The 20,324-nt window shown below is 35.5% G+C and overlaps 1 protein-coding gene and 1 pseudogene across 3 annotated transcripts in view; one reads left to right on the top strand and one right to left on the bottom strand.

Annotated features, from left to right (window-relative positions):
- SCFD1 (sec1 family domain containing 1) overlaps positions 1–20,324 on the top strand; it is a 109,338-nt gene that overhangs the window by 47,501 nt on the left and 41,513 nt on the right. For all 3 annotated transcript variants that reach the window (XR_004028055.1, XR_004028056.1, XM_003260713.4), the window contains exons 12-15: positions 2,147–2,237; positions 2,779–2,852; positions 3,849–3,930; positions 18,088–18,184. Coding sequence is in view for 1 of the 3 variants with exons in the window: in XM_003260713.4 (XP_003260761.1) it covers positions 2,147–2,237; positions 2,779–2,852; positions 3,849–3,930; positions 18,088–18,184 (344 nt within the window). In the remaining 2 variants the exon portion in view is untranslated. The remainder of the gene's footprint in view (positions 1–2,146; positions 2,238–2,778; positions 2,853–3,848; positions 3,931–18,087; positions 18,185–20,324) is intronic.
- LOC100595804 lies at positions 11,627–12,380 on the bottom strand (annotated as a pseudogene).

Below are 20,324 nucleotides of genomic sequence, written 5' to 3'. Positions count from 1 at the left end.
TTTTTAAAAAATATTTCAAAATGTGTGTGTTTCCTTAATATAGCTGTTCTTTTTGGGCTTATATTTATTGTTTAAAGAGAAGTAGAATATAGACTTGGTTCAACATGCTGGGTTTTTAATATGTTTTATCTTTTTTTTACTTACAACTTTTTTTTAAGCTGGAAAATCAAATCGCCATAACAAAGATTTGACTTTCTCTGCAGAGAAAAGTCACTGTCTTTCTCTTTCTCACTATGGCAGTTTTAGGTACTATTTTAATTAATTTTGATTAATTTGACTTCTAAATAATACTCTTCCCTTTGGAATTCCATAATCTACATTTCCCTCCAGAATGGTGAAGTACAAGAAATTACTTTCATTGGAGAGGCATTATTTATAGAGAATACAGAATATTTTGAAGTTGGCATTCCCTAATAAAAGCTTAAGAAAAAAGTCTCTTTATTCAAATATGGAAATTTTGAATTTTTTTTAGAACATAAGTTTAAGAATAATTTAAGAGGTCAGTTGAACAGTAAGAATTTTAACCTCATATTCATTAAGTAGGAATAGCTCTTTTGCTCTGCATCTTACTACAATAGTAACATGGGCACAAAGACACTTGGAGATAGCATAAACAAGTGACTTAAATCTCTCTGAGCTTCAGTTTCCTCATCAGTAAAATAGGGAGATAATAATTCTATCTAGTGCCCTATTTCAGAAGGTTGTTAAGAAGATTGAGATAATGAATTTAAAGGAGTAATTTGCCCAAGTCATCCAGCTTTCGTTGGTAAAGCCAGGGATGAAACCCAGGTCTTGCAGACCATAAAGCACCCAGTCTTAACCTTGAATAGTTATGATAGTTACCTCAACAGATTCATCAGGATTAAATGAGGTTGCAGTGAGCTGAGATCACGCCATTGCACTCCAGCCTGGGCAACAAGAGCGAAACTCCATCTTAAAAAAAAATAAATTCTTAGCACGGTGTTTGATGTATAGTAAAATCGCTTAATAAATGTGAGCAATTATTCTCTGTTAACTCTGAGACCTAAAGATATCAGAGATTTTGAGGATTATCCAGTTCAACCCGCACATTTTACAGATAAAGCTAGGGCCCTGAGAGGGTAAGAGCTTGCCTGTAAAGGAAGTTACCATTATAATTAGATGAAACAAGGGTTTCTGACTCCCCAGTACGATGCTGAGGCCTCAGTGCTATTTTTTGCCAACATAGACTCAGCTGGAGCTGGAGTAAATGCCTGTGCTTGTGAGGTAAAGTTGGACTATGTTCCTCAGAATCCTTTCTGAACTCCTGTCTTTTCTGCTAGTCTCCATTGGATAAAATGTGCTCATTATTAATGAGGTATTTTCAGATGTCAGAGCTGAGGAAGGGGGGAAAGGTTTTTGTTCCATTGTTAATGAGACACGACCTCTTTTTTCTTAAAGGAGAAAAGGCTTCTGGCCTCCCCCTAGGCTGTAGATGAAAAATACTCATTTTAAGAAACATTTCATGATCAACATGTATTCACCTAGAATTTGTCAAGATTAGTACAGTGTTCTCTACCTGAGCTGCTCATGATTGCAGATCACTTCTGCCTAAAGTCTCTGTAAGTTACTGCTAAACCACCATGTCCTGGTAGAAGACATCAGATATTAGGCCACCAAAACTGTGGCCCAAGTGCTATTTTTACCAGTAGTGTTCTGGGATATTATGAGTTCTGAGTTCCAAGAATTTTTTCACAGTTACTTGCAGGTGATATTTTTAAATGCTATCTTTGTAGTTGCATGGACCCTTTGACATTATGTGTTAATTTGGATAGGAATATTTAATTGATATTTGATATACCATTGATTTTTCAGTCATGTAAATATTTTACTTTTTCTTCTAAAAACATAGGTGAAGAGAATGTATGATACTGTTAATGAAAAATAGAAATGAAATTTAAATTTTAGATGTATAAGTATTGTATGCATTTTAAAGAAATATATAGATATCAGAAAGATATGTAGTTGTATTTATGCTGAATGTTTTCTGCCTTTGTTATATATAAATATATTCAAATCCAAATCAGTATATTTAAAATAATAAATGTTCATTGTATATATTTTAGAATTTACACAAAAATCGGTCTTTTAATGTCATACTCATAATTCTTGTGCAATACTGTTTTAGTCCATTCCCAGAAGTTGCAGAATCAGTTCAGCAAGAACTAGAATCTTACAGAGCACAGGAAGATGAGGTCAAACGACTTAAAAGCATTATGGTAAGATTCTATTTGCTTTCTAAGAATTATAAGAAAGAGGAGGATTATCTGTTAGATAAAGAGATTTGGGTTTTTTCCTTATAAAAATTGAAGGCCATTTAATGCTTTTATAACAAAAATATTTTCAACTTGCGTAAGTGATCAAAAAGAAATCTAAATATTGAGAAGAGAAAAAAATTAAATATTAATATAAATATGATTTGAAAAAATATATGTGTTCCAATGCTGCTCATTCTACCATACTTCGATGTAACTTCAGATTTCAGCTCTACTATTTATTGCTATGTGACCTGTGGCACATCTCTGGGCCTTTCTCCTTATCCAAAAATGCCAGCTGATCATTTAGACATCTAACCATTAGACTGGCGATTGATTACTAGAACTTATATGTAACTGTCAAAATATATATGCTTGCACCTCAGAGGAGAATTCTAGGTGACTTAAAAATCTTACTGTATATCAGTAATCTTAGGAATGTGTTGATTTTTATGCTTGGGCCTGCGATTTTTGAGTAGCTATTGAGACCTTTTTTCTTTACAAGGGACTAGAAGGGGAAGATGAAGGAGCCATAAGTATGCTTTCTGACAATACCGCTAAGCTAACATCAGCTGTTAGGTAAGTGAGCAATATATCCTCTTTGAAGTCTTTCTGTTGATAAGATTTATTTATTTTTTTAATTTAACTAAAAAATTGTTAATGTTTTTAACTAGTAGGAAACTGTAGGCAATAGCAAATATAACTTTGAATTTAAAGAACTAAATTGTATTTAACTAAATGTTTAAGCTGATTTTAGTTCCCTCTTAAATATAGGAGATTATTCGTTCTTTCACCAGTTAGAACTGTGTAATAGGGGTAATTTTACGAGGAAAATACCATTAATGATAAAGTAGAGCAAGTGATTATTAATTTTATTATTGATACTGTTTTCTTAACTGAAAGTTAAGCAGTTTTTTCTGTACTTTGAATGACATTAAGGAGGGAGGAGGCCAGGCGTGGTGGCTCACGCCTGTAATCCCAGCACTTCGGGAGGCCGAGGCGGGCAGATCACAAGGTCAAGAGATTGAGACCCTCCTGGCCAACATGGTGAAACTCCATCTCTACTTTAAAAATAAATAAATAAATTAGCTGGGAGTGGTGGTGCACGCCCGTAGTCCCAGCTACTCGGGAGGCTGAGGCAGGAGAATCGCTTGAACCCGGGAGGCGGAGGTTGCAGTGAGCCAAGATGGCACCATTGCACTCCAGCCCGGGCGACAGAGACTCTGTCTCAAAAAAAAAAGAAGGAAGAAGGAAATGTGTTTTAGAAATACAGATAAAGCATGTTTCCATTAATTTGATTTTATTTAAACCTCCAAAATTTGGAATCAGAAAGTAAAATGGTAGAAATAATGATATTTGGGAGCCAGATTATTTTAAAATAAGAAGCATTTCACCTGTATTAATAAATACTGTAGGTGTTCAAGCCTAGAGATTAATTGAGTTGACAGTTTAACTTGTCATCTTGTCACTGTTTCACTGTTCTGAGTTTCTACAGGGGAAACACCAGGCATGGGATAAAGTCTATATCATTTTAGAAAATTTATTGATTAATATTTAATTTTTTGATACTTGCAGTTCTTTGCCAGAACTCCTTGAGAAAAAAAGACTTATTGATCTCCACACAAATGTTGCCACTGCTGTTTTAGAACATATAAAGGTAAATTTAACTTTTTTCCCGCCACAATATGACTTGCATTTACATAGGGTTTTATACTTTGTAAGATGCTTTAGTATTCATTATCTTATTGAGCCCCCGCTGTGACATGAAGTATAATTATGGAAGACAGCAGTATTATAGTTATTTTTTTGCAAATAAAGAAACCTAGGAATCCAGAAAGATAAGTGATTTCCAAGGTCACATGTTTAGTAAATAGAAGTGGGAATCTATGATATTTCTATTATGTTGCACTGCCTCAATATCGCCGCTGTACATACTACTGTATTAATAGTAGACTTGTATCTCAGCATCAGTAATACAGATTTGGAAATCTCTTTTACCAGAGTTCTATCTAAAATATCCATTAATAACATCACTTTTATTCATGTGACTTTGTTCTGAACTTAAATGTAGATGAATCTGTTAACATCGAAGCTTCTTACTGTGTATCATTGAACTGTGATTTTGAAACAAATATGTTGGGAGTTCTATATATTGTTATAGTTCTTTTTCTCGTTACCATGTTCATGATTGCCCCATTATCAGCTTACTTAATCAGTCCTTCAGTATTCTGCTGTTATTTGTTCTCCACATTTGGAGCTGAATTTCCGTGGCAAATTGACCATATGCTAAAACTTGGCTAATATTGACCCCTCTTTTCCATTTTATATGATGCATTTGAAACTGTTTAAAAAGCTGAATATAATTGCTGGCTGTCAGAGAAGTTGATAACACCTGGGATTTATTGAGAAGGGACTTAACGGTGTTATTTAAATAATTTTAAAAGCCATAAAAGCATTAGAAAGGCACTAACATAGATAATGGGCATCATGCAGCATGCAGTTTAAACCTGCCTAATTTCAGTTACACCAACAACCTAATTTTTTTCTTTGTTTCACATCTTGGTACTTGATATTTTTCAGGTTCATACAGGAATAGAAACAGAACTGTAGGTGATTCTGCTGATGTTTTCACTTTTATATGTAGCGTATCTGTGAAATGGCAAAAGGCTGTTCAAATCTGTTTACCTGAGGTCATTGTCTCTTGTGGAGGTGATACAGATACAGATATAGATATATAGATATCTCACCAGGTGAAATACAACAGATAGCTATGTTGAGAATTTCCTTCAGGTCGGAGACTAGAACTTATAGTTTGAGAAAATTTTGGTTAATTTACTTATCCAATCATGTTTATTGAGTGGCTCTATGTATATTGTACTAGGCCCTGAAGATACTGTAGTAAACAAGACAGACAAGTTATCTGTTCTCTTGAAGCTTATATTGCAGTGACAGTAAACAGAGTAAGCAAATTAGAAAACAAGATAACTTCAGGCATTTCAGTGATATGAGAACAACAAAAACAGGGTAGAGTGATGTGAGGCAATGGGATATGAGAATGGCTGAGAGGCCTACTCTGGAGTATGTGAGTGAAATCACCTTTCATGAGGTGATGTTTGAGTTGAGACAGGAATCACAGGAAGGAGCCAATTAGTGAAGATCTCAAGGCCAACCATGCCAGGCAGAGGGAATAAGAAGTGCAAAGGCCCTACGACAAACAAATTTGATGTGTTTGAGAACCTAGAAGAAGACAAATGTGCTTTATTGAGGAGGGAAAGAGTGGTGCTAGGATATGGAATCAAAAAAAGTAAAAATTTAAGTATGATAACTCATTAGAGGTTAATGACATGATCTGATTTATGTTTTAAAATAAGACTGTGGAGGATAAGAGATGATGAGTTCTAGAAATAAAAGTGGAACTGGAAATTGTAGATATCTAGGAGAAAAATGATTTATAAGACATAATTTACTTATGAAATTTTTTATGGTGCTTATTGTAATTTTACATTAATGATTTTAGGTGAGTTTTTCAGATCAGTTTTTGCTAACAGAGGACATCTGTCTGAGATAGTTTAATATGCTACCATGCCCAACCTAAACAATTCTGCTTGAAGACCTCTTGGTCTTATAAAAGAAAGTATTTCCTTTAGGGTTGCTAATTCTCTCGCAGAGCATCTAATGCCAAGAAACTAATCTGTCATTCAAGATATTGAGTGATTTTATGTAAAAGATAGATTTTATTTATTTATTTATTTATTTATTTATTTTGACAGGGTCTCTCCCTGTCACCCAGGCTGGAGTACAGTGGCACGATCATAGCTCACTGCAGCCTTAACCTCCTGGGCTCAACTCCTGCCTTGCCTCCCTAGTAACTAAGACTATTAATGCATTCCACCACACCCAGCGAAAAATATTATTGAATCATTATCTTGCTAATGATCCTTTTTCATCACAAGATCTGATTTAAACAAAGCGTGCTATTGAGGACATTCGCTTTACAGAGGGAAAATAATGTCATCTGTAGAACACACTACTCCTAGTTGGGTCATTCTAAGAAGCCCAACTAAAAATCAGAAGTTTTTTTTATATCCTAGATAAAGAAGCATATTTATTTTAAATATTTTAAGTTCTTCCTTGTCAAAATTAGCAGATAAACTGTATTGCTTTCATTATTTCTCATTATTCCTAGTTACAGAATTTCTTCTTATATTTTTCATAACTCTTAAATTTCCATCCTTATTTACTTTTAAGCGGCATGTTTATTTATACCATTACTATGTTACACCATCTACTGCTGGCTATGTTAATGTTAATTAAAGAATCATTTTGCTCTGTAATCTCTTTTCACCAGAATTTCTTGACCATCTGAGCTTTACTTCTTTGTGAACATGTATTCACCTAAGCACCTTTTTTTTTTTTTTTTTTTTTTTTTGAGACGGAGTCTCACTCTGTCACCAGGCTGGAGTTCAGTGGCATGCTCTTAGCACACTGCAACCTCCACCTCCTAGGTTCAAGCGATTCTTCTGCCTCAGCCTCCCGAGTAGCTGGGACTACGGGCACACACCACCACGCCCAGCTAATTTTTGTATTTTTAGTAGAGACAGGGTTTCACCGTGTTAGCCAGGATGGTCTCCATCTCTTGACCTCATGATCCGCCCACCTCGGCCCCCCAAAGTGCTGGGATTACAGGCGTGAGTCACCGGCGCCCGGTCGTAAATAGTTTTTATTAGCTAGAAGATTGTGTCATGCAGAGGTCTCAGCATTTCTCTTAGTATTTGACTGCATTAGTTTTACATATTTCTTCTTTTGTTTAAAGTATAGCTGCTTCTTGCATTTCCTTCAGTCGTTTTCTAAAGAAGAAATTAATCTTTTCAGAAATCCTGGCAGTTACCCTGCAATTGATGTTTTGGTGGAAAATTAGAGCACACCAGTTTGTCATAACTTTAAGAAACATTTTCACTTTATTGATATTCTGAGGATTTTAGTGATTTGGGTAATTTGGGTCTAATAAAGAGTAAATTGTTGAATACTCACTTGTTTTGAGTCATCTATATTTTTAAACCCTTTCTTTAGTTGTTTTTTCATCCCTAATACAAATGCAACTTTCCCACTTGCTGGTTGTTAGAGAATGGCTTCTGGGATTATTTACATAATTTGTAGACAGCCTGTTTTAATTATTCTTAGCTCATCTATGTAGCAAACCTGAATAAAGTACTCTTTAGCTCCAGATACCTAAAGAAAAGAAGCCTACTTGTAAGGCATAGTTGATGAGATGAGAGAGAGAAATGATATCATGTGTTCTTTCCCCCAGTGTTCCCACCTTAGAGGAAAGCACCCACATCTGAATGCTCCAACCAACGGGATATAGCTGGTAAAGAATAAGCTATCAATAAACTTTGTGAGGCAAGGCTTAATTGTTACTGGATCCTCGTTTTTGTTTTACTTGTTCTTACAGACAGTCTTATAGGGACTGAATTAGATCTAAAGACATCATCTGATTAGGTGGTGATGTCTGTACTCTAAAGAAGGCTTAACGCTTGTTGGCAATGCTAGCTTTTCACTAGTGTTCTTTCTGAGGACTGACTTTTTATTTTTATTTTTTGGTTCAACTGCCTTATATTTTTATGGGGAAGATAAGCTTTCAAAATAAAGTAGAAACTCTCTTAACTGATCTCCACTTAGTCATCACACCAAATTAACTGATGCCCTCTGTAAACGATAGTGGCCAGTAGCCACATTATTAGCATGTTGACAACTCATAACAATTTCCTTATTATCCTATGCCTTTTTCTGCTCTCACGGTTGGATTTTTTGTGTTTTATTGCATTTATGTCAATTGTATGAGTATGAAAAGATTGTTTCTATAAAACCAAGTTGCAGACTCAGTGAACATGATGGTTTAAATATTGTTTGAATTAGGTGTGGGTGAAAACCTTAACCATAAAAGATGGGAAAACCTCAGAAAATACTATATTGTACTGAAATTGCTTTGCAATGTCTCTAAAATTTTTTATTCCACTCCCAAAGAACTGAACCTGGAAATCATAGGTGATTTCTGATAGGTGTGCTTTATGCAAGAAAGAAAAAAAATGTCAGTCACTGAATCTCAGTACTCAAAGAAGAAGTCTTAGACATAGATCAGTGATTGACAGACTGTATATTTTAGGTCTTAAGTTAAACATACAACATAGATCCTGCACATAAACTGATTTTTTTTTTTTTAACATTAACTGACTTTGATTAACTGATCACTATTGCTCCTGATCTCATTAGAGGTCTTTTACTGAACTAGAAGTCAGAACATTTCTGTGGCTGGATTTTGTGCTGATTTGTTTAAAATGATCTCTTGTCCAGTATACATATCAAGTGAAGGTTCTTACTACCTTGGTGTCTTTTCTTCAAGACAGAGGAAAAATATATTCTGTATCAGAAAGTTCACAGTGGATGAGCTATCACTTGTCTTTTATCTCTTCTCGTCTCAAAATAAGATTAGTTACTATGAGAATCTGATGTTTTTTGTTGTTTTGTTTTTTATTGCAAGTATGACAAAAGATAGCTCTTCAGTGAGTGGAATATCCTTCAACTCCTTACTGTGAATTTCTGGAACTACTTCTACATCTCAAAAAAAAAAATGTATGAAATCAACTTTCTCTTGCTCTTGGCTCTCACTTCCTAATACCTACTTTTATGAGGATGAAGCATTGTCATTTAGCAAGACCCAGTTTAATAGATTCATAAAGATTAAATTCAAAGGAATAAAGACATCTCAAAACTCAATAATGAGAAAGCAAACAACCTGTGTTAGCCAGGGTTCCCCAGAGAAACAGAACTAATCCTTGGCTGAAAATACAAACATAGGATGTGGGGTTTTTTTTCTTTTGAAGGGAGAATGCACTTTTTTTTTTCACTGTTACGTTAAATATTTAACATAATAGGTATATTCCCGCATTCTACAGAGGAATTGAATCTCAGAAATACTGAATACTTGGCTTAAGACCATCTACCAAAGCCTGAATTTTAACTTGGGTTTTTAAGTCCCATGTTCTCTCTACCATGCTGTAGTTCCATAAAACATATCTACTAAAATTCAATGAGAATGGTTTGCTCTTTTGTAATCCCTTTGGAGTAACCATAGGATTAGGAATAATTTAAACTGAAAAATAACAACTAAGCAAGATGTGGTGGCATGCACCTGTAATCCCGGCCACTCGGAGGCTGAGGTGGGAGGATCTCTTGAGCCTAGGAGTTCAAGTCCAGTTGACCAACATAGCAAGACCCCTATCTCATAAAAAATAAAAATAACAAAAAATAGTAGTAGGGAACCTCTATAGTCTGTGATTTTTCTCTGTTGATTTCCTGTTTTTAATTTCAATGGTTCTGCTCTAATTTTTATTATTTATTTTCTTCTGCCTATTTTGGATTTAACTTGCTGTTCTTTTTCTAAGTATGTCTTTTAAGAGTTCAACATTCAGCTGGGCACGGTGTCTCACACCTGTGATCCCAGCACTTTGGGAGGCCAAGGCAGGTAGATCACTTAGGGCCAGGAGACCGGCCTGGCCAACATGGCAAAACCCCATCTCTACTAAAAATACAAAACTTAGCCAAATGTGGTGGTGCACACCTGTAGTCACTCTGGAGGCTGAGGCATGAGAATTGCTTGAACCTGGGAGGCAAAGGTTTCAGTGAGCCAAGATCGTGCTACTGCACTCCAGCCTGAGTGACAGAGTGAGACTCTGTCTCAAAAAAAAAAAAGTGCTCAACATACTGGTTGAATAAATTAAAACTAAATGATTTCTGAGAGCCATAGAAAACAAGACAACAGTTTACAAATACCACAGAAATATCATGAAGCAGTTTTCACTATTTCATGATAATAAGGTCACTTCTGTTTATATTTTTATACTTGCCATCTATAAAAATCACTTTGCATTTTAAATTTTTTATTATATAGATCATTTTAGTCTGAATTTAAATATTTTTAGCACAAGTCAATACATAGGATAAATTTACAGATTAAATATTGTGTTCATATTCTAAAACAGATTTAAGGCAGCTCCCTCAAATAGCACATAGAATGAAAATAATCCAATAAAAGCTCAAAAATAATTCAGTAAAAGCTCAATAGTTATAATGTTAATTCTCAAATTTGGCTTTGAATTTTCTCGCAACCAAGATAAAAAAGAGATGATTAAGATAAAAAAACCTCTGTCAGAAAGATTTTCTGTTTTTTATTCTAAGCAAACCATTTCTTAGCATCACATTACAAAAGACATTGCTCATATTGGGCATTATCTACGAATAAGTGATGTAATGATGTAGTATTTAATATCAGTTACCCTTATAGATTTCATGTGACTGTTTCATATAGCAACTTTCATGGAAGCCAGGGATATAATATTAAATACAATTCAATGAGAGCAGTTCTATGAGTTACCAAGGTAGCAAAGTCTAAGTTTATCGCCGTCTAATGGTTCCCTGTATACGTCCTGTTCTTAAACTAAGAATAGAATTTTTAGTATCTAGAGTGGAAAGATTGCATATTCTTTGAATAATCTATAATATCATTTTTTCATTTTGACTTTTGATAGGGAGTTAGATAACAAGTTGAGGTTATACATTCTGATTTGGGCCTAGAATGCTAGAAATTCGATGTTTTTGGTTGAGAGAAAAAATGCGTATGTTTGGAAATGAGATAACCAACTAGTAAGATTGATAATCTGTTGTAGAAATTGAACATATAACCAGGTTTCTCACCTTGATAGTATACTGTCCTATCTGTGCACAGAAGAGAGGTAGAAGTAAAAAGATGAATTTTGTTCAAGATTCCTAAGTCACTGTGGCACATGAGCTAAGTTCATTGTAGCTTGGAAACCCAACAAGTAAATATTTTCAGCCACTTGTATCATAGAACACCTTTAAATACAATTTTATGGCTCATCTTGATTTTTTGTAACATAATTTTTCACATTGACAAACCCATGCATATAGTGGCAAACCCACCAGTATGAATTGCAGCAAAATGCACACCTGAATAACTGAAAATAAGTTAACCAGCTATTTTGTTATATTATACAAAGCAATTGAGTTTTGGAGAATTCCAGTTATCCTGCAGGGCACTATACATACAATAATGAACAAGCAGTCTCAAGGAGTTTTTGCTGTAGTGACATATACCAACCACAGACGATTATAATACAGCATTACTGGTGCTACCCACCTGGATATCCAAATACAGCCCTGAAAGATGGCTGAACACGTGAAGAAGTAAGAAAAAACAGGAATGGCTAGAATATAAACAGTCTTCAGCTTAGATATAGGTTATATTCTAAAAGTCTGGTTCTAAGTTCATTGTAGCTTGGGATATACTTTTTTTTTTAATGACCAAAATGTATTTATTTAATATACATCACAAGGGCTCAACTGAGGCTTAATTTAAAAGACAAAAACAAAAATAATACCACAGCTCATGATACAGAGTCTATACAGAAATCACAAAAAAAGACCATCTAAGGAAAAGTTAAAAAGACGACACAAGGACAGGCTGGGCAGCCTGGGTCAGGGCTCCTGACTGGTGACCTGTTTTGAGTAGGTTTCTTGCAGATACTTCTTAAAAGCTGTGGGGTTTTTCCAGAGTTTGGCAGCATGCGTGTTCAAGGGGCTATCAATGTTGGGTTCTCCTAGTAGGCTGGAGATGGAGAGTGTTCTGTATGGAGAGCAGAATGGTCCTGATGTCATACAGGGCAGACCACTTGTCTTTCAGGATGTCCAGGCATATGTTACCCTGGGTGTCCACACTGGGGTAGTAGCAGGGTGTGAGGAATTTCACTATGGGCGCATTGTAAGGGTAGCCACTGGGGAACTCTAGTGAGAGCTTATGCTTATACCTCAGGTCTTCATATACTGTGCCAGCTGCTCCATGGATGGCCCCTACCCATGTGAAAAGGTGGTCTGATTCAGAGAAGGCAGAAATGCCCTTGTCGCCACACATCATGAGTCATGAGCTCCTGCTGTCTTGCCCATGGGACCCCCAGCGGCGCCCCAGCTTGGCTCTGCTCCTTTATGGGAGGCTGCGATGCTAGTGGCGGCTGGGTCACAATTTTGGGAGGCCATCCAGGCAGTGCTGGCAGAGAGACGGGAACTTGGAGAGCTCACGACTGCAACTGTGGGGGTATACTTTCCTATAGATATTACGTCATACGTAGGTTTCTGTCTCACAAACCCTATCTAATTCATAATCTGGAATATTCCTAACGTAGCACTGCAAAAGAGAAAGGTTTATCATTCCCTCTACCTCCTGAGAAGTAGGGAGAAAGGAATATTGAGTTCTTACTGGTAGAAAGGAGGTATAACTCTTTATTCCCTTCTTGTCTTGCTTTTCACTGCTGAATGGTAATTGGGAATAGAATTGGGGTCTGAAGAAGAGGGAAAGCCAAAAAGTATCACTCTAGACTTGGTCATCAACCCAGTCATTAGACTGAGGTAAGAAATGGGAATTATCACTAGCAGTGAATAGAGTTCCAGAACAGTAGTGTCTATAGCTAGACTGGGGAGAGAAATAGTAAAAAGAAGGAAAAATCCCTGCAATTACTTAGAGGAAGGAAAAGGGAATTTCTTTTTTGTCCTTTCTTGGTCGTTTGGCAAATGTCCCAGGTTATGGATTTTCAAAAAGCAAACGATGTGTACTACCTGTACTTCTCAGATAAGTCTTTTTTAGAGACAAGTCGCACTATGTTACCCAGGCTGCTGTTGAACTCCTGGGCTCAAGTGATCCTCATGCCTTAGCTTCCTGAATAGCTGGGATTACAGGTGCATACCACAGTGTCCAGCTTTAGCGTCAGATAAGTTTTAAGATTATTCCCTTTTGGCGAGAGAAGGGACAAACTAGGTTTAGAAAGTGCCCCCTTCCTTTGTTCTTTCCAAACCCTGTGGGCTGTAGCCAGTCAGATGTCTAACACAATCTGTATATGTGTGTATGTGTGCACAGCATGTTAATGTTAATTTGATATAATATAAATTGAGGCAGTGTACTGAAAAACGAATGTAAAATCAGTCTGATTGTTTACCTGATGACCGAAATTTGGAGAAAAGCACTAGCATTTTTTTTAATGAGATTCCTCCCATAGAATGTCCTTCTAAAAGGATTTTTGAGAAATGCATGGCTCTCAGAGTTTATATTCATTATATATAATCTATATTCCACGCATAGTGCTTTTGATTGTCTAGAATGTTCCCCTTTTACTCACTTATTCTTAATATTTATTGAAGCTACCAAAGAATCTGTTTATTATCTTGACCTTGTTATTTTGTTTTATATTTTTAATTTGTTCATTTTTTATGTCACTCTTATTACCCAAACTGTATTCTCTTTTGAGCCCATGTTGTAGAAGAAGAATTAATCTTTGGAATTACAGAAGTTGCTTCTCTTAGTGTTTTCTCTCATTTCAAGAATTTGAGAAAAGGCCTATAGAAGGAAGCAATAAAGTTGTTCTTGAGGATAGTGTAATTTCCCCTATTATCTGTGGTATACATTAGAGTGTGACCTGGATTTGAATCTCAACTCTGTACTACTTCTACTCTGGTAATCTTGAACAAATATATGTTTCTGTGTGTCTGTTTCTTCATCTTTAAAATGAGATTAATAATTCCTAGCTCATAGTGTTATTTGGAGAATTAAATGAGATAATGTAAGTTAGTAATTTTTGAACACTGTTCTCTGGTACCCTAGAGCTGTATGGAGGCATTTAATGGATCACTCGTATCTGTTTTATGTTTAGGGTTCTGCAGAAAATTTGAGAAAGAGGGTCCTGAGGCTCTCTCTTTAAAAACACTTGAAAGCCATAGTTGTAAGTAAAGTGCCTTACACATGATAGGTGCCTTGAAGAGATACTAGTTCTCTTATGCAAGTTAGAAAATCTGTATAGCACTTCACTTCTTTTCCTCTAGGATGGTGCTCCTTCATAATCAGTATATTAAAGGGTTGTTACTTTTAACAGCTTTGTTGAGATGTAACTCACGTACTTTGCAATTCATCAATTTAAAACATATCATTCAGTGGGTTTTAGGATATTTACAGAGTTGTTGCAACCACAATCTACTGTTAAAGCATCTTTGTCACCTCAAAAAGAAACCCCCTACCTAGTACCAATCACATTAAGTTGTTTTTGGACACTATTTCCATTGTTCATTAGCAGTTGGTGTTATAAGTAAGTTACTTCATCAAAAAGAGCAAAATGAACCAAATGCCTGTACTTACATAAGTCGGTGAGCCATGTTTTTTTACTGACTTATATAGTTCCAGAAATTAGATTCTGCTATGGCATTTAGCATACTTAAATTATTTATTTATTTATTTATTTTTTAATTTAGAGGCAGGGTCTCACTATGTTTCCCAGGCTAGTCTCAAACTCCCAAGGCTCAAGCGATCCTCTCACCTCAGTCCCCCAAGTACCTGGGACTACAGGCATGTGCCACCGCACCTTAGCATAGTGAGTTTTACATATTCAGTCACAAAAGACTAGATTCTTTACGTTTTCCACTTCTAGAAGTTCATTCATCTATTTTCATGACTTTTAAAAATGATTACTTGGTCTGTATACGCCCTGTTCTTGGTTTCGAAATTCAACAAATGCAAGTGCTTGTTATAAGCCAGGTGCTGTGTTAGACTCCTAGGGTTAAACAATTAATTAGACATGCTCTAAGGAGTTTACAGTTTTAGAAAGACACATAAACAAGGGACAGTAATATATTGTGATCTTTGTTATTATGATGAGGTGTATCAAGTGCTGTTGATACACAGATAAGGGAGTAATGAGTTATTTTGGCCAAGGAGGAAACTGGGAGAGGGTCAGAAAGGGGAGAGAGCAGGGATTGAAGGAAGAGTTGTAGAAAAGCTACAGAGAAGGTAGACATTGAATGAGTAGAATTCACTGAGTAGATAGTAGAGGAGGAATATATTCTGCAAAAGCTAAGAGAATAACTTGAGCCTAAGACTAGAAAATTAAAAGCAAACACAGTATTTAATGACAAGTTAAAAGTTTAATGAAATAACTATTTGATGTGACTAGCGGAAACTGAATTTAGTGAATAGTGATAAAACAGAAAAGGTTAGCTGGATCAGAGGGCCTGAAAGTTAAACACCTTATTTTAGCACCTTTCCCCTGCCATTCCTGACTTCACTCTGCAGATAACAGCTTTTCCCAAGCTAATATTCACATTAACAGTTCCTAGTATCATCATTCCCAAAGTTTTCTTTTTCTTCTTTCACTACTTTGTATCTCATATCCTTTCTCATGTAAATTAGTAAATACTCGTCTTGTCCTTTCCATTCCCACAACCACTACTGTGGTCTTTTTCCTAGAATCTCTTATATTTCTTTTATTCATTTTTAGTATTATTGGTAGGACTTTCTCATTTCTAGGACTTTACTTCGTATCTATTTTAGTATTCAAACTAGCTTTATAGAGTAGCTAAAATAGTTCCTATATCAGAAAGTCTGAAGAATACGAAGGGCTGGAGATTTCATAGATAAGAGCTCGCTGATAGGGAATCCTCTACATGCTGATGTAGAATATATTGTTCAGTGAAAGGAAAGGGCAGAAAAGTACAGTATCATACTTCTTGTGTCAGAAAGGAGGCGGATATTAGAATACAGACTCTGCTGATATTTGCACAAAGAAACTCTAAAAAACTAGAAGAAATAATAAAAGAAAATGCCTATAGAAGCAGGTCAAAATGGGGTGGAAGAGGACAGGGGTGAAAAATAAGACTTCTCAGTATATGTCTTTTTATGTTGTATTCATTTTTGAACTGTCTGGATATTTCATCTATAAAACTTTGGCCTTGCGTGCCACTGCAAGGGAGTGGCAGTGAAAGGACTCTGATTTCTTGTTGCTCCATATATGAAATTCACTGCTTAGTCTACTATTTAGATGTTTCTACCTTGTTGTGCCTTGGCATTATCTGTTTAACTGAAATGAACTATATCTATGTCCCTTAATCACTTTTTTTTTTTTCCTTAATCACTTTCAAACTTCAACTCAAAATGTTTCACTTCCTCCTCAATTGGCTATTTATTATTTCATTCTGCCTTTTAGTATAATGTATTTATGTTGTATATTTGTATATTGGTTCTACGTTGGTATTAATATAAATCCTGATTTATTTCATGAATGGTTTCCACTCCCACTTTAACACCCTTAATTATAAAAATTGTTTTTATAATTTCATGAATGGTTTCTGCTCCCACTTGATTATTAACACCCTCAATAGTATCTGAATTATCTGAAGCATAACTTAAGAGATATTTGATAATTTTTATTTGCTTTTGAGGATCTTAATATGTTAACTTTATTTGGATAATTTTCAAAATTTTCAATTAGGAAAGGTCTCACACAGCAAAGTTTTACTACGTTTCCATTATCTTAAATTCAAGATATTAAATAGGAAAACTATAAGGGAAAAGTTGTTTTTTTTTTTATGGTTTTTATCCTTTTTTTTATTTTTTATTTTTTTATTTTATTTTATTATTATACTTTAAGTTTTAGGGTACATGTGCACAATGTGCAGGTTTGTTACATATGTATCCATGTGCCATGTTTGTGTGCTGCACCCATTAACTCGTCATTTAGCATTAGGTATATCTCCTAATGCTGTCCCTCCCCCCTCCCCCCACCCCACAACAGTCCCCAGAGTGTGATGTTCCGCTTCCTGTGTCCATGTGTTCTCATTGTTCAGTTCCCACCTATGAGTGAGAACGTGCGGTGTTTGGGTTTTTGTCCTTGCGATAGTTTACTGAGAATGATGATTTCCAGTTTTATCCATGTCCCTACAAAGGACATGAACTCATCATTTTTTATGGCTGCATAGTATTCCATGGTGTATATGTGCCACATTTTCTTAATCTAGTCTAGCGTTGTTGGACATTTGGATTGGTTCCAAGTCTTTGCTATTGTGAATAGTGCCGCAACAAACATACGTGTGCATGTGTCTTTATAGCAGCATGATTTATAGTCCTTTGGGTATATACCCAGTAATGGGATGGCTGGGTCAAATAGTATTTCTAGTTCTAGATCCCTGAGGAATCGCCACACTGACTTCCACAATGATTGAACTAGTTTTTTTAAAAAAAACAAAAAGGACAATAATTAAGGTAACTTTCCATACAGTTAAGGTGAATGTATGTGGATTTGCACACTAAAATAGTAAACATAACTTGACCACCTGACATGAATTTTGTATGGAGTACAATATGATTTGTATGCCAGTAACTAATTAATACAATAAGTAAGAATTGTGTTTTTATCTTTGCTAATATATGTACGGTATGCAGAATTACTGCTGAATTTATCCATAAAATATGGTAAACAAAATAATCTGTTGTTTTTCTATATTAAATATATATTCAAAAGTAAGACACTTTAAATTCTTTTAAGAAATGAAGGCTGGGCACAGTAGCTCACACCTGTAATCCCGCACTTTGGGAGGCTGAGACGGGCAGATTGCTTGAGCTCAGGAGTTTAAGACCAGCCTGCACAACAAAGCAAAACCCCATCTCTATAAAAAAATACGGAAAAATTAGCCAGGTGTGGTGACACATACCTGTGATCTCAGCTACTCAGGAGACTGAGTTGGGAATGAGCCTGGGAAGTTGAGATTGCACCACTGTACTTCAGCCTGGTACTTCTGAACTGTACTTTTGACCTGTCTCAAAGAACATATCTTAAAATTGATCATAGAAAATAGAAACTTATAAGGTGAGTAGACCATTATGTATTTTAATGACTTAATATATTCTCATCTGATATTTATTTTGAAACAGGCAAGAAAATTGGATGTGTATTTTGAATATGAAGAAAAAATAATGAGCAAAACTACTCTGGATAAATCTCTTCTAGATATAATATCAGACCCTGATGGTATGTACCAAAAATTTGAGGTTAATGTAAGTTTCATATCTGATGAAACCAGCATTTTCAATTGAGTAAACTTTGAATAGAATTGTTTTTCTGACAATCAGTGCTAATATCAAGATAATTAAATGAGCTATTTTCTGGGAAAATTTTATAACTTAGTTCCTACAGTGGAAAAATGATTTGCATTTCATTTCATTGAACTTTTATTTGATAGTATTTAACCACTTTTTATATTCAGTTGTTTAAGGTGATATATGTAAAGCTTAATTTCTGCTGGTTCCAGGAAGACTTGAAGGTATAACATTCAAAGCAAGTGTCTCTAAGTGATTCACTTCCTAATTACTTTGGTCTGCTGTCAGTTTCCTGAAAAGATGTATCTAAAACTAAATTCTATTTTACATGTTTAGGGAATTTACTTTTAAAGGAACTCTATGGCCAATCACTTTAAATATTTGTATGTTAGATTTTCTTAGAATACAACTATTTGTACTTAGAAAATATGATCTATGGAGGCCAATATGTTAAGTGAAATAAGCCAGGCACAGAAAGACATATCACATGTTCTCACTCATGTGGAAGCTTAAAAAGTAGATCTTATGATGATAGAGTTACCAGAGGCCAGGAAAGGGAGAGAGGTGGAGGGATGAAGGGAACAAAAAAATATAAACGTATTTTTTACCACTGAACTGTGCACTTAACAATGGTAAAGACTGGCCGGGCACAGTGGCTCATGCCTGTAATCCTAGTACTTTGGGAGCTTGAGGCAGGAGGATTGCTTAAGCCCAGGAGTTTGAGACCAGCCTAGGCAATAAAGCAAGACCCCGTATACACACAAAAAAAATGAAGGAAGTTAGCTAGGCAGGGCCGCATGCATCTGTAGTCTCAGCTACTTGGGAGACTGAGGTGGGAGGATCCCCTTGAGCCTAGGAGTACGATGTTGCAGTAAGCTATGATTGCACAACTGCACTCCAGCCTGGGTGGCAGAGCAAGACCTTGTCTCAAAAACAAACAAACAAACAAAAAAAACACAGGCAAAAATAGTAAAAAAAATTTTAATGTAATCCAATTGTGGTTTTTAATTATAAAGATTGTGGGATCTACATAGAGTCTTAGTCTCTGAAATTCCCTAAACTTTAGAGACCTGTAGATCATTTCAGAATAGTTTTGAATTCAAATCTCAGCTTTTTCCAAAACAAATGGAAAGCCTAGGACCCATTTTACATATAAGCTATTTAAGCTGCATAATGATGGTTTTTGAGTTGTAGTTTTTGGTATGAATTTTAGACTACAATCCAAATTAGAAAACAATTTAAAAGTCCAAACTGTTTTATAATTAAAGATTCTATTTATACAAACATCTGAGAAGCCATAAGTATTGCTCACACTTTTAGAAAGCTAGATTTGTGGTGAGAACATAGCATTTTAAAGGTATATGCATTTTACAGTGAAAGAAATTCAAAAAGTTATATAAGTCTATCATTTCTGAGCTATTCCTTGTTATTTACAGTAACTTTCGAGTAAAGTTGAAACAAAAAAAGCATGTTGACAGAAAGGCAATCAGTCCTGCTTTTTCCTTTCCCCTTTCTCAAATGATTTATCCCTAAAGATATTAAGTAGGACAGAGCAAGGTAGGCATTCTTGCAAAGTAGCAGTCTAGTGCCACTTCAGTCCCGAATAAGATGTTGGAACCTGAGCAAGATGACTAAGGGCATCCACTCATGGAATAGAGGGAGGATTAGTAATCTGTAATCTGGCATTAGATGTCAAAGTTCAGGAAAGGAAAGCAGAGTGTCCACATGTGGAAGTAGTCTAGCAAGGTGTGTGAGAACCATAACAGATTGAGGAGGGTGATCCCTGCACGGGAACAAACCAGCTTGGGCCTAGGTGAGGTGAGAAGTATGTCTAGGTATGTGGATGGGTCCACTGCAGGAAATCAGAGCTCAAGTGAAGTAAGAAGGGCATCTATGCAGCAAGGGATGGAAGCAGAGATGGGATATTTGTTATATACAGGGGACTGGCTAAATAAATATATTGGATAATATAATAATTTCCGATTGTCAGAGAAGGAATTTATAAATATAAAAAGGGAAAAAATTAGAATGAGCCCTGTAGTGCTGGATTGGAATTAGAGGTGTTAGTGTGA

The sequence above is a fragment of the Nomascus leucogenys genome, chromosome 22a (assembly GCF_006542625.1).
Source record: "Nomascus leucogenys isolate Asia chromosome 22a, Asia_NLE_v1, whole genome shotgun sequence".
Classification (NCBI taxonomy): domain Eukaryota; kingdom Metazoa; phylum Chordata; class Mammalia; order Primates; family Hylobatidae; genus Nomascus; species Nomascus leucogenys.
The sequence above is the reverse complement of the archived record's forward strand: the minus strand, read 5'-3'. Positions and strand labels throughout refer to the sequence as shown.